General features: G+C 44.9%; 1 protein-coding gene across 2 annotated transcripts in view; it reads left to right on the top strand.

Moving 5' to 3' along the window:
• Positions 1–15,000, top strand: part of cdk14 (cyclin-dependent kinase 14) — a 164,909-nt gene that overhangs the window by 49,571 nt on the left and 100,338 nt on the right. For both annotated transcript variants that reach the window (XM_012838735.3, XM_031575760.2), the window contains 3 exons: positions 5,905–5,999; positions 6,867–6,946; positions 10,304–10,398. In XM_012838735.3, coding sequence (XP_012694189.1) covers positions 5,905–5,999; positions 6,867–6,946; positions 10,304–10,398 — 270 coding nt within the window. The remainder of the gene's footprint in view (positions 1–5,904; positions 6,000–6,866; positions 6,947–10,303; positions 10,399–15,000) is intronic.

The raw sequence follows: 15,000 nt of genomic DNA, 5'->3' as shown, positions 1-15,000 counted from the left end.
CTGTGTTTGTTTGTTTGTTTGTGTTTGTAGAGGAAAGTGAAAGTGAAAAGCTCATGGAAAAAACAACACAATCATCAGGTGGAAATTCTTATATTTCTGGAAAAAAGCCTCTCACCATAAAATTCTAGGCAGGTGCTTTTGAATTGGTGTAGACATATATGTGTACAAATGTCATTAGTGTGTTTTATTGTTTGTTTGTGTGTGTGTATGTGTGTGTGGAGAAGAGGGGGGAGCTGAGAATGTGTGCATGAGAAAGGTGTTTGTGTGTGTGTGTGTCTGTGTGTGTGTGTGAGTAGCTATAAAAACTCCTTGACATAACGACCCATTGGCTGCTTGGTGGCTGTGTCTTCTTTCTCATTAATGAGATCCTGGTTGCATCATTTCTTAATTAGCACTAATGAGATAATTTCCCCAAATCAATGTCTAATTAGATCTGGGTTGTAAAATGTGTTCTGCTCAGTGGGTATTAAGCCACATTTTCATGATGCTGCCAATGTTTCAGCTTATTTCAGCTTCAGCAACTATAATCATATTCTGGAGTATTTGGTATTCTGGTCTTTGTTTTGTATTGGAATGTAAACAACACCTTCCTTCATTGTAATACTTAATGTAATTATAAGCAACACTTCATTATCCATACGGCATTTTTGCTTTAGTATTATGTTGAACTATTAAAAGTCCTCATATTAGAACCTGTGGTAGTTCTAGAATACTGCAGAGGTGTACTGTACTGTGGTGCTAATTAGCATGTGTGTGCTCAAAGGTTTACTGTACAGTGGCGCTAATTAACATGTGTATGCTCAGAGGTGTACTGTACAGTGGTGCTAATTAGCACGTGTATGCTCAGAGGTTTACGGTACATTGATGTAATTAGCATGTGTATGCTCAGAGGTGTACTGTACAGTGGTGCTTATTAGCATGTGTGTGCTCAGAGATGTACCGTACAGTGGTGCAAATTAGCATGTGTGTCAGTGACTTGTGAGAAGATGTGATTCCGTTGTGTAGGCCCACTCAGTGAGTGTAGGTGGCTGTTGAGTTGGCTAATTGAGTGTGGCCGGTTTAGTGTGAGTAAATGTCGAATGAGGGTACTTCACGTGTGAGTATGTGATGAATGAAAGGCTTTCAGAAGGAGCGGAGCTGGCATGGAGTATTTTATGGAGGTGTTTTACTTCTGGTTAGATGCTAACTGTATTTCATTGGCTTTGTGCCTGTATTCTGCTCAATGACAATAAAGTTGAATCTAATGTAATCTAATCTGTCTGAGTGATGTGTGCAAAAGAAAGCAAATTGGAACATAGAGTTAGCATGGGTGCACTAGTGGAGCGTTGTATTATGTGACGGAGAGGGGCTAGAGTGCGGCTGCTGGCCCGCTGTCAGGTAATGCTGAAACCTCATGTGGGCATGTTGCCTTACAAGTCAGGATCACTTTCTCTCTCCAACAGCACTGAGTCAGACTACATGGCCGGGGCTAATGCTGTGTAGCGAGGGGAAGGGTAGAGAAGGCTTTGGTGTGCAAGGAAAGCTTTTCATCTCCAAGCTGTTCGTACCGAACTACCGGAGCAAAGACATGCTCAAGCAGCCCAAGGCGATAAATGTGCAACCCTTGTGAGCCCAATATCCCAAATTTGAACACGGCTCACTGGAATCGATTTCCCCCGCTGTAGTCTTGGGAGTAGAGCTGATTTGTGGAGGCGCAGAAGTAACAAAGCACAGGATTGAAAGCATGGTATTCGCTGAATGGCATAGAATTAAATGGAACCAAAAAATGTTCAATCGAGTCATGTGATGAAAATTGAATCAAATAGAATTGATTTTTTGTGACATTGCACAGGAACCCTGAATGAATTGTTATTTTAGTGCAGGATTCCATGGTATTCCAGAGTGTGTTTGTTTTAGGCCAGTCTCAGGCTCCTACCCGGAGTGATCAGGGCGCTGCACTATGGTATATAGTCGCTGTGGAGAGGAATGGAGAGAGTGAGAGAGTATGAGAGTATGTGTGCTAGCGGGGGGTGGGGGTTTGAGGAGGGATATAACGACAGAGAAAAACTAGATGTAGAGCATATTTGCTTGCTGATTCACAGCAATGAAAAATGCATGAGTGAGAGAGGCATGCAATTAAGAGTGGCCTGGGAGGCCAGGGGAGGCCGGAGAGAGCCCTCCCCCAGCCAGCCTCACCTCAGCCAGCCTCACCTCAGCGGGAGTTAGCGGCTAATTTATGAGGCCGTCTCTTCTGGCCTCACTTGCTCCACAGGAACCCGGCTCATGGTGCAATAAAGGTGTGTGTGTGTGTGTGTGTGTGTGTGTGTGTGTGTGTGTGTGTGTTTGTGCGTGTGTGCATGTGTGCGCGCGCGTGTGTGTGTGTGTGTGCGTGTGGCTTATCTCTGTGTTGAAGCTGCCATGAACACACACACACATGCACACTCTTTCGGAGCAGGGCTTTGGGGCACTCTACATGTGTTTGCTGTGATGGAGAGTGTGTTACCGTGGTGATTGTGATGACTATGTGGCTCAGGTTGCTTGGCAGGGATCCTGTTGGTCTGGTCCTTTTCGGGATTATGTTGTAGATCGGGCACCACGTGGACGTGATCATTTCATGGTTCAGCATTTGAGATGAAAATCTACCTCAGGATATGGTGCTTATAAAATGATGGAGTGAGTCTGTGTTCGTAGGGGGGAGTTTGACCCAGTAAAAACTTTTCTGTGAAATTACATATTGTGTCCATTCACTATACATGGAGAGAGTGTTGTATGTCAGAAACGAGTCTCTCTCTCTTTCTCTCTCTCCCTCCCTCCCTCCCTCTTTGCTTGATGGTGTAGTTCACTCTCCGCAATAAATATGATAATTCCCAATGAAGTCCATCATTCACGACGTTTTCGTTTGATTTGAGTCATTTTCTGCTGTGCTTCTTTTGGGTCTCTTGCCATCACCATTCCCTGAGATCTCTACAGTGGTATCAAGATATTGGACATAATGTGTGGTTGGCTGATTCCTCTGCCGACTGTGAGAGTGTGTTATTCTCCAGTAACTATCCCACAGATTGGATTTCACTTCCTGTTGTATCTCCTGGGAGATTTGCCGGTGTTTACCAAAACCTTTCCCGAATGTTTGGCTTAGTTGCACATCGACAAGATATGGTCTGGGGATGGGCAGCTCCTGCTTTAAACGAAAAACAGTGTTCAATCAGAGCACAAATGAAGCACAAACCATCCACAATTAGTTTAGCAGATGTGTATTTGTGTGTGTGTGAGTGTGTGAGAGAGAGAGAGAGAGAGAAAGAGGGAGGGAGAGAGAGAAAAGAGAGACAGAGAGAGAGGACATGTGTGTGAATGCCTCTGTGATTTCTATCGTAAGACTGAAGGCACACTAACATTGGGGCCTGAACAGGATGTCGTCCTGTGGGGATCGTCTGGAATTCGTCAGAGCAGCCCCTCTCCCCCTGCCTCCCAGCAGCCTCTAGAATCCCTTAACCTTTCCCAGTGTTTGTGTGGCAACATCTGCAGATCTACCACCAGCCTTTTCAAATGTCACTCAGCTTTCCAAAGGACTCGTCTGTCTGCCCAGGATTTGGGCATCTCCACCTTGTGACAGCCTGTCAGTGGTGGCTTCTTGTGTGCATGCTTGTCAAAAGCCAGCCCAAAAAGCAGTCGCTAAAGCGTCAGTGGGACTTGGAAAAAACACCCACGTGGAGAATAGACTTCCTTGTCAGTGTAAAACTAATTTGGAGGTATTCGCTCTTAGAGGACCCTGATGCAAAATTGAACAAGGTAAAGGCCGAGCTGGGTCGTAAACAGCTAACAGTGGGCATTCACAACCTGAAGACTCATTTGCACTTGAGCTCTGAATCAGACTCACAAGAGACCACTCCAACCTTTGGGTCAGTTTTTGTCTGAATTTTCTTACATTTATATAGCGAAGAAAAGAAGTCTGGATGAAATTTCAAGGATTGTGGGTAAAGCATGGTTACAAAAAGGTTCAATTTTGAGTTTTTGAGGAAATAGTACTAAATTAGGGCACTTCCGTGTGGTGTGTGTGAGTGTACCACACGGTGTTACACACACACACACACACATACATACACTCATTACTTCCCTATAATTCATAAACCTACTCATCCACGAAGACCATTATGCAAATTTCGACCGTAAAAAACAGAATCATTTATATTCAGCGTATTGATTTTATTTTCCGTCCAGATGCTCGCTTTGGCGGGATTCTCTCCAGTGCCCATTCCTCCTCTGTCATTATTGATCAGGCGTCGTGAGATTGAGGGACTTGGCTAGGCCTGTTGTGTGTTTGATGCTATCGCATAACGTTCATGTTGTTTACGATGCAGTTCTCCATTAGAGAGGGAGAGAGAGAGAGTGGGGGAGAGAGATAGATGGATGGATAGAGAGGGAGAGAGAGAGATAGAGAGAGAGATTGAACCATATACAGATACCCTGAGGGGTTCGGTGTTGTCTGTGTGGGTGTGGGTGAATTGAAGGCACTTTGGCATGGCGGCTGCCGCCTGCAGGTCTGTTATCTCTGATCGTGAGCCCAGGTGGGGAGGAGGCTGCGGGACTGCGGGGAGGAGTGCATTGGAGGGTTTCAGTCAGATGGGCTTTGCGTCAGCAGATAAAGCAGGATGGCAGGCCCCTATTGAACACACGGCCCAGAACAGGAGTAGGATAGAGGCCTGAGGAAGGCAGGCAGGGCTTTGTGCTTCAGGAGTAGAGATAAACATAACTCTTAAATCAATCACTGAGAGAGAGAGAGAGAGAGAGAGAGAGAGAGAGAGAGAGAGAGAAAGGTGTAGATTTGTGTTGTTATCGACAGCCACCTGATGTTAGATAGACTGCAATCCCCTATCTCCATATGCTAATTGTATTCATTACAGCCAAATCTATGGAAGCTGATTGCAAACAGAAAGCTCTGTGGGAATGCTGTTGTGCCAGCCTTGGCCTCTCCCCGTGCTCCTCTCTGAGAGCAGCAACCACAGTGAACACACCTGGTATTCTCTACAATAACACAGACAGGAAATCCCTGGTCCCCCCCCCCCAAAAGCCCGGAGGCCTTGTATCCTGTCTGCAGGGGAAGCAATCCATCAGTCCCACCAGTTTAGCCAACACAAGCACTGGGTTCAGACGTTGACTGGTTGGGCTGCCTAAGCCTTAGGCAGGACCCTCCCTATGGGCATCCATGCGACAGGCACAGACCCTGTTCGATTGCAGTGGTCCTGCCATCCTCATTGGTATTGGCACAGTTCTCATATACAGCAAGCGAATAGTGAGGGTGTTTTGTTTAGACAGACATGGCAGTGGTTCTTTTGAGAGGAGTCTCTCTTTGCCTGTTTCTTGTATTATTATGAGACTATTATAAGAGTGTGTGTGTGTGTGTGTGTGTGTGTGTGTGTGTTTGTGCCTATGTGCCTGCATGCATGCGTGCATTTATGTGTGCACGCTCGTGCGCACGTGTGTTTGCTTGTGTGTGTGTGTATGTGTATTTGTGTGTGTGGGTGGAATGGGTGTAATTACTTTTAGACTTTCTATCTCTGTGGCATTCCCCAGCTCTTCATCATCATTCTTTCACCATGGCACCTTTAAGCCGTCAGTCTGTGGCAGGTGCCGGAAATTCCCTTAATAAAGATATAAAAACATGAATCGGGGTTCTCTGTGGAGGCTGGTAGACCATGCCTTTCATAATTATAAGAGCCATGGTTGGCTGGTGAGTCATGTTATGAGGAAACTGGTACAAGTAATCCAGAGACTGGTGTTTTATGAGGGCCAATCCAAAGCTGGAGGAGCAGAAAGAAACAATGTGAAAGTGAAGTGATCGTTGTGTCTGTGTGTCTGTGTGTCTGTGCGGCCAGGATGTTATTTCTCTAACGTCCCCTCCTCCCTTCCTCTCCTTTTCTCATTTCACAGCCCACCAGCCCCAAGTTTGGAAAGGCCGACTCTTACGAGAAGCTGGAGAAACTGGGAGAAGGCTCATATGCCACTGTGTACAAAGGAAAGAGCAAGTAAGTTCTCTCCCTCCCTCGCTCTTTCACACACACACACACAAACACACACATGCACACGCACACACACACACACGCATGCACATGCACACACACACACACACACACACACACACACACACACACACAATCGTTTTCTCGCCTTCTCTCTCACACACTCTCTCTGTCATTATGTGATCCTATAAGTGCATTCTGTCTCTCTCTCTCTCGCTCTTTCTCTCTCTCTCTGTGTCTGTCTGTCCATCAGTCAGTGTGCTTTCAACACCGTAATGAAATTATATTTATTTGCCATTAGCAAGGCTAGGTGCAATTACAGTCAATTATTACTTACATGCTCAGTTTAATTGCATTTCAATCTCACTTCAGTGAATGACTGGGACTTTGAGGAGCATATGGCTGTGCTAGCTTAGTTTATCTCCCCAAGCATGAAATACCCTTTCTTTTATTAAATCTCTAAAATGGGATTGCTTTAACTCTCCCCTCTCTCACATTAGTTTGTGCTACATACCAGTAGAAACAGGTAAATCATTACTTTCTAAAAATTAAAGCCTGGAAAATGAAATTTCATACGCTACAAATTGGATTGAATAATGTTGAGGCCATTTTTCATGGTAATGAAGCTATTTTATGTGTGTTCGTGCTTTCTCTCTCTCTCTCTCTCTCTCTCTCTCCCTCACTCTCTCCACTATAACACATTTGATTGGTGAGAGTCATTGAGCTTGATGACTTGCGCCTGTGCTAAGTCTCACCCCAGTGCCTCTAAATTGCATTTCATTGGCTGCCCTTTATTGACTACTCTTTTAATATGATGCAGCTCTGACAAATGACATTTTTATTTGCCCCCACCCCCCCTTTCTCTCTCGGCAGGGTAAACGGTAAACTGGTGGCCCTGAAAGTCATCCGTCTCCAGGAGGAGGAGGGCACCCCATTCACAGCCATCAGAGAAGGTGGGCCTCACTGACAAGCTCAATTCACTCCTTCAGAAGCACGTGCACCTGAGAGGCTGTTAATACCAGTCACAATCTGTACAATAAGATTGCAGTGGAAAAGGCCATTCACTGGTGTGCTTGATCCAAGTTACTGGACTCCTCAGACTGTGCACTCCTCAGACTACGCACTCCTCAGACTGCGTGCTCCTCAGACTGTGCACTTCTCAGACTACACACTCCTCAGACTACGCAGTCCCCAGACTGCGCTTATTCTCCCCTTGACTTAAGTCTATGATTTGCTCGCCATGAAGGCAGTTATGCTCTTCAGGTTGAGCGAACCCAAAATCTGGGTGTTTCTTATGTAAATACCATTTACCCGTATTCTGCCCTTGACCTACGTGCCTTTCAGCGTTTGAAGTCGGCAGTAGGCTATTATACTATTATGTACAAATAATGTTACATCACAATATTTAAATGTCAGATTTGGGTTTTAAACTACTGAAATAACATTATGTTTTTTTTCCACTACAGTGTAATATAAGGTAATGTTACATTACCCTGCATTGTTAAACAGAAAAAAAATCACATGATCTTGGAAACAAGCAATTGTTAATAACTCCTTTAAATAATTAATTTGTTCAATTACAGTAAAACTGTTATATCAATTAAAGACGGAAAAGAGCTCTCCAAGTGCAAAGAACACCTCATTTGGATGTACTGGAGCTTACCGCAGTGCATCCAGCGATTTAGACTTGACCGTGAACCCATCATCCACTTGTGCCGACGGTTTGATGAATAACTTTCAAGCCACAGTAATCATTTACATTCTCTGCCGGTCCTCATCCAAATTATTAGCGCTCTGTCTGTCCTTGCATCTGGGTCCTTTCAGTGGGTTGCTTTTGTGATGCACATATCCCAGTCATCGGTGGCACGGTACCTGATGACTCCATTAGTACTGAGCTACATAACTTTAAGCTGGAACATTGGAATATGCACTTCAATGTACCTTTTCTTCAACAGTAATTTTTAAATCACAAATCTCCACACCTCAAACATGTCTTTATCAATGGGACTAGCAGATTTGTTGTTTGGTTAATTTACCGTGAATGCTGAGTGTATGTGACATAGATGCTTTCATTTAAAAAACAAAAAAAGATGTGATATCTGATTTATAAATGTTTTCATTTGTATTCATATTACAGTTCGCTCAAAATCAAAGTCTGGTTCATGTTTTCCATGGATTTGAAAGCAAACAGCAAACCAATAGGCCGTGGGTCATGAAGTTGCTGTTTACTCGGTCAATATTAAAGCCCGGAGTTACCTGATGCTGTTGACTCACTGCTTTTCTGCTTCTCATTGACCTTCACCTTCACCAGAGCATCAAGAGTCTCAATCTACTGATTGACATGAACAAAACATTTTTTTTGAGAAGGGCAGAGTAAATTGAATTGTATTACTTTACTTTCATACATGACATGACCGGCTTGTGTAGGGGTTAGCCCTTGATGCTGCACACTGTGACTACGCAGCCATCGTCACACACGGTCCATGGCCATATGCTGGCCTCTCTGAGTCAACCCGGCCATGGAAGTCCATTCAGCACATGATTGAGTTTCCTCCCTATAATTACACCCCGACACACTGAAGTAACTCAACATGTTTCACACCGAGTTCACCTCTGCTCGATCCGAGCTCTGTGAAACTTCAGAGAATTTTTTTTTTTGGAGGGGGAGGGGCCTGCCTACGGATGATTGTGGAGTGAAGGTCTCCAGCAGAGACCGGGGGTGTGAGAATCACCTGCCATCCCCCCCCACACCAACGCCCCTTCGCCTTTGGGGTGTCTCTGCCGAGGCGAGGAGTTATCGGCCGTGTGTTTGATCTGCGAGATCTCCGAGATGGGCTGGCTCAACACCCCCCCCCCCCCCCCCCCGCAACACACACACTCACGACTCACAACTTCATCCACACCCCCTGCTGTGCGGATCATAGGAGCGCTTTGAACATTTCAAACTAATTCGGCAATTACTGAGTGAGGTGACTCTTAACACAGAACACGCGGCGTGCCCCAGAGAGTGAGCCAACTGACAGACACGAAGAGGAGAAGACAAGCAAAGAGAGAGCGAAAGAGAGAGAAAAAGAGAGGGAGAGGGGGGGGGGTAGAGAGAGATTTAGGGAGAGAGAGGAGTGAGATGAAGCTAGACGGAGGTCTGTGAAATTGCTTTTTTCTTGTGCATGCCTTTCACCGTCAGCCCTTTCTGTAGAAGTCCTCCATGTATGACCCTCCTGCCACAGTTAAAGCCATGTGCTCTCGCACCCACAGAAAACTAGTCTTAAACTTTGATTCTTGAGTCGGAGTTGTTGAGCAATGGCATCATTTCTCGATGCCAACCCCCACCCTCAACATGTAGTGCCCTCAAATGAAAATCTCTTTGAATGTCTATGCAGCAAGTTTTTGAAAATCAGATCAGGAAAGCTGCCATGTTGAAGTCAGGGAATGTACTGCTTAAAGATGCTGTCTGTTAGAAAGATGGACACTTGGCTCTTTTTCATTCCCTTTTTGACCGCCGGTTTTGGCGTTACGTGACATGAAATCTCTTCTTTGAGCATCCTTTAGCAGCGGTTTCGTGCTCTGCCCTTGAAAAGGGCTTCGTGGCAGCCGATATAATCGCATTCACCACAGTCTGCTAAACCTATTTCCTACTCATAATGAAACTCTTTCTTGTTCCTTTCTAACTGAAAGAGTTCCTTGAGTTTGTTTTGGCTTTAACGAGATAAGATTTCTGCAAACTGTTTGTTCTGTGATGATTGCCACACTGTAATTGGTGAAAAGTGTGTTTGTGTGTGTGTGTGTGTTTGTTTGTTTGGGGAGAGGCTCTTTGTAGAGCCTCTGATCCTCAGTAAAAAAGTGGAAAATGAATAATCTGACAAAATTCAGTTTAATAAACCCTCTCACTCATGTGAGGCCTGTTTAGCCTCAGGTGGTGTTCTGGAATAAATGATTACAAGGGGAGCAGGCAGGGGCGGGACTGTGATGACTGGTGACAGGCATGTGACAGGTTAGATGTAATGATTGACAGGAAGTTTGAGTACTGAGAAAGATGGCATCTATTTATGTCAATGAGGAAGGGGTTTGTTCAAGTTAACTAATGTATTGATTTGTAATTGAGTTAGATGCACAAACTGAGCCTTAATGTAAATGTGCTACTGTTTTGTGTCCTTGTTGGCATTATTTCAGTTTACATTAGCATTCATGTACGATGTATGCCGATCTGAAGGTGGTATTAGCGTGTAATGCTCCGCTCCTCATCACTCTCTCTGTCTTTCTCTCTCTCTCTGTCTCTCTCTCTCTCTCTCTCTCTCTCTATTTCTGTACAGCATCCCTTCTGAAGGGCCTGAAGCACTCCAACATCGTGCTGCTCCACGACATTATCCACACCAAGGAAACTCTGACGCTGGTGTTCGAGTATGTGGTGAGTCCCTGTGAGACGCCGACATGCTGACATGCTGCAACCTGAGACAGAATCCGCAGGCAAAATCTGCTGAGCGATCAGCCCGGCCGACCTCTCTGCATTTTACATACCCAACCGTTTAAACTTTTAATGCTGCCCTGGTCTGCGTCACTTTTTAATCTCCTGTCAGATGGAGACGCAGCCTCCGGCCAAGGGAATCCACAAATGATGGCAGTAATTGAAGGTTCTTGATACTCTCTGTTTAAAATGATTGCAACTCTTTCTCCATCACTCTTTCTCTGTCTTAGAGGGCTCTCCCGCTCTCTCCTTTAGTTTTGTATCTATTGATTGAGAATTTTTTTTTTCACAGTGTGTCGTGGGTACCCTCTTATCACTGCATAAGCTTTTTGGTTTGAGGATCATTTTGTGTCGTATGTAAAGCTGTTATATGAAGGGACAACAGTTCTGCTGGCGGTAGGGGGTGGACTTAGTTACCTAAGTCCAATGAAAAGGGGGATTCCGCAGGGGTGTCCCCTTTCAGGGCAGCGGTATAGCCTTGCCATAGAGCCTTTGTTGTGGATGTTGAAGAGCGTTTTAAAAGGTGATTTAGTTCCTGGGGACTCTGCTGGGTCAGCCTATTGTGTCTTATGTAGATGATGTAGGTGGCACACTAATTAGATGCCACTTGTGTTGTTTTAAGTCTTTCTATTACTCTGGCGGTGTATTAGGGAGCCTCATCAGCTTTAACAAGCTTAAACTCTGAGTTATCCTACAGGGGAAGAGTAGATATAGGAGCTGAGTTAATCTACAGGGGAAGAGTAGATACAGGAGCTGAGCTATCCTACAGGGGAAGAGTAGATTTAGGAGCTGAGTTAATCTACAGGGGAAGAGTAGATACAGGAACTGAGCTATCCTACAAGGGAAGGGTTCTGGTCACAAATATCCTGGCTACCTCCACATTGTGGTGTAAATGTACTGCTCTGAATCCCCCCAATCAGATGATTAAGGAATTGCAGGGAAGTCTGGTGACCTTAGTGCTATAGTGCTCCAGTGCTATATTTACCAGTTTGGGAGGGGGTCAAGTCTGGTGGTCATGAGAAGTAATATTAATGCCTCCACTAATTAATGAATGACCCCACCAAGGACACGATGGACAACTCTTCTTGTTTAACCTGGAAGGGCCTCTCTTCCACGTGTTCGTTTTGAGGGCATGGCAGATGTTTTTCAAGGTCTTTTAAAGCTTTAAAAATATAGAGCATTTTGTGGTCGTTGTGGTTCCTTTTAATCTGAGGACGTAAGACATGTGGATATAATAGGAAGTCTGAATTGGATGTTCTCATGCATCATTTTTAAGGGTTTAAGGTTTTAAGGGGGCAGTGATGTAACGGTTTGAATACAGGTTAAATAAATAAAAAGTTAACCCTCTCTCCCATTCTCTCTTTTCCTCTCTCTCTATCCTGCTTTCTCTCTTCCTCTCCCTCTCTCTCCCTCTCTCTCTCTCTTTTCATCTCCCTCTTCTTCTCTCTTTCACTCTCCCTCTCTCTCTCTTCCTCTCCCTGTCCCTCTTCTTCTCTCTCTCTCTCTCTCTCTATCTCTTCACCTCCCTTTCCCTAATTCTCTCCCTCTCTCCATCTCTTCCTCTCCCTCTCTCTCTCTCTCTCTCTCTCCCTCTCTCTCCCTCTGCCCCCCCCCCCTCCATGGCTGTAGTGTAAAAGGCGGCTGCCTCAGCTGTGTTGTCTGTGTTTACAGAGTAGATTAGTGCTCTCTAAAGGTTCAGCCCAGCGCTGCTGTATCCAGGCCACCCGCCGCAGGTCGCCGCTCCTTTGAAGCTTTAACGGTCAATTTGACAGCTGTGTCGGCGAGCGCCGGGCCGGCTGCACCAGCTGCGGCCCCGGTGACTCCTGACGCCCGTGGGCGTGCACGTGGGGTAAGGCACTCCGATCGAGGAGGTTTGCCGTGGCTGCCCCGAAGATGGCCAGATGGCTTTAGCAACAGACTGGTGCTCACACTGTAGGCAGTGCAGTCAACCAGTGTGGCAGAGCAGCCTGAAGACATATACATACAAACACATGAGGGAGACAGACAGACACCTGTACACACACACACACACACTCACACACACACACACACACACACACACACACACACACACACACACACACACACAGTTTTTCAAAAGAGTTCGTCCTGACTCTGTATATGGGAAAACGAACATAGCAGCCCACACCGAGCCGTAAACAATCCCAGCCAATCAAAACGGTGCTTCTAGAGCTCGGAGGAGAGGGGTGGAATTTGACTGGCTCTTGAGCTCAAATATCAACAACCTTTTGCCAAACCGAAACCGAATCACGGACTGCATCTTTAAGGGTTCCTCGTCTACCTGTCAACTTCTCTCTCAATCTTACTCTCACTCTTACTCTCCCACACACACACACACACACAGACACACACACATACACACACACACCCACACACACAAACGATGCCACAGTTTCCAGCTTGCTAGTAGAGAACCTGAGCCAGCATAACCATGCATTCATTTATTAGTAGTTTTAAGTAGAAATTAGGGAATCATTTCCAGTAATGCACACTAATACACACACTTCATTTTCTCACACACACAAGCCCTGATAGAGTTACAGTTATATATTATCCCCAATGTTTTCAGAGAACACACAGAATAAAGCTGGCTAATAGCAGAGCAGTAGATGGAGAGCAGGACATGTGAATGCCATGTGAGAGGGTTTCCATTGTTCTGTGCATGGACGTTCTACTCAGTTTTCTTTTGACTTATTTAAGACGTTTATTGGCCCCTCACCTGGTTTGATGTTTTGCATGATTTGCCATCTGGAACGGTTATCGCAGATGAGTACAGAAACACATACACACACACACAGTTTGATGAAACCTGCAGGCGAGTAGATTTCATAAAATAGCTTCAAAAATATCAGCAAACACAAAAATGTTTGTAATAAAATCATGATTTTTGAGGTGACTGCTGTAAATGTAAATGTGCTGGAACTATTTTGTTAAAAGTGAGGCAACATGTTTACACGCACTGACGATGGGCACTTCTGTGCATCGGGGGTTTTGGATTTTTTTTTTTAAAGGGAGGCAACAGTATTACACTGAATCAGAGTGGATGAAAACAAAGAGAAATCATGTAAAATGTACAGCGTCAGAACAGCGTTCTATGCTTGAATTTGTTTAGGACATTTGAAATTATTTTGGTCACTTTCATGTTTTCTTTGAGGGTATGCCCTGAACAGAAATGTGCTTGTGAGTTTGCTCAATGTAATTGCGTATACAAATGTTCTTACAGCGTAGAGTAGAAACAGAAGTGGGAAAACACTAAGTAAGTAAGAAAAGCCCTCTGGTGGTAGAAAACAGCATGTTGCTGAGCATCTCTCTGTCTCTCTCTCTCTATCTCTGTCTCTGTCTCTCTCTGTCTCTGTCTCTGTCTCTCTTTCTCTCTCTCTGTCCCTGTCTCTCTCTGTCTCTATCTCTGTCTCTCTCTCTCTCTGTCTCTCTCTGTCTCTGTCTGTCTCTGTGCCTCTCTCTCTGTCTCATTCTGTCTCTGTCTCTCTCTGTGTGTCTCTGTCTCTCTCTCTCTCTTTCTCTCTCTCTGTCTTTGTCTTTGTCTCTCTCTGTCTCTGTCTGTCTCTCAATTCAAATGAGCTCTGTCGTCATGACTGTTTCAAATCAGTGTTGCCAAAGCAAACATATTTGATGCACAGTAATACAATGTCTGGCTATAATATCAGTTTAAATCAAATTAAAATAAATAAATACAGAAATAAATGAGTAATCCTCCTCCTCCTCCTCCTCTTCCTCCTCAGAGTGCTGTGCCGGGGTTTTGTGGGAAATGTCATTTAACTGTTGTAAGGGTTTTAATGAGCTGTAAGGTCGACTCTTAGCCCTTTCCCGGAAGCTTCCGCTGCAAGCTGTGTTTGAAGGGCTTTACAGTGAGGCTCCTCACACACACACACACTTAAACACTCTCCCGTTGGAGTCACTGACATTTATCTCACCACAAAGGGGGCTGATGTGGAGCACTTTTTCTGAATACACTAAGGGAGGTGGGAGGGATGGCGGGGGGTATTAATATTCTGTGTGTGTGTGTGTTTGTCAAATGTGTGTCTGTGTGTGATTCTATGTGTGTGTGTGTATGTGTGTGTATATCTTCATCTATGGTTGTGTCTGTGAATGTGTGTGTGTGTGTGTGTGTGTGTGTGTGTGTGTGTGTGTGTGTGTGTGTGTGTGTGTATCTTCATCTGCGGTTGTGTCTCTGTGTGTGTGTGTGTGTGTGTGTGTCTATCTTCATCTCTCTCTGTGTGTGTGTGTGTGTGTGTGTGTGTGTGTGTGTGTGTGTGTGTGTGTGTGTGTGTATCTTCATTTGTGGTTGTGTCTGTGTATGTATGTGTTGCATGAACAGCACAGGCACAGGAATAAAACCATTTCAGAGCAGTGCCAGAGTTTAAATAAAGTATTAAGACAAAATCACTACATAAAACATTTTATTAGTATTTTCTTTTTCCACCAAATCCAAGGTCGTCGTTCCCGACGCATGTCCCAAAGTAAACTGCACGTTGGATGCAATTACAGAGCACACACACACACACA

The sequence above is a fragment of the Clupea harengus genome, chromosome 11 (genome assembly GCF_900700415.2).
Source record: "Clupea harengus chromosome 11, Ch_v2.0.2, whole genome shotgun sequence".
Lineage (NCBI taxonomy): Eukaryota > Metazoa > Chordata > Actinopteri > Clupeiformes > Clupeidae > Clupea > Clupea harengus.
This window is presented reverse-complemented; position numbering and strand designations above follow the sequence as displayed.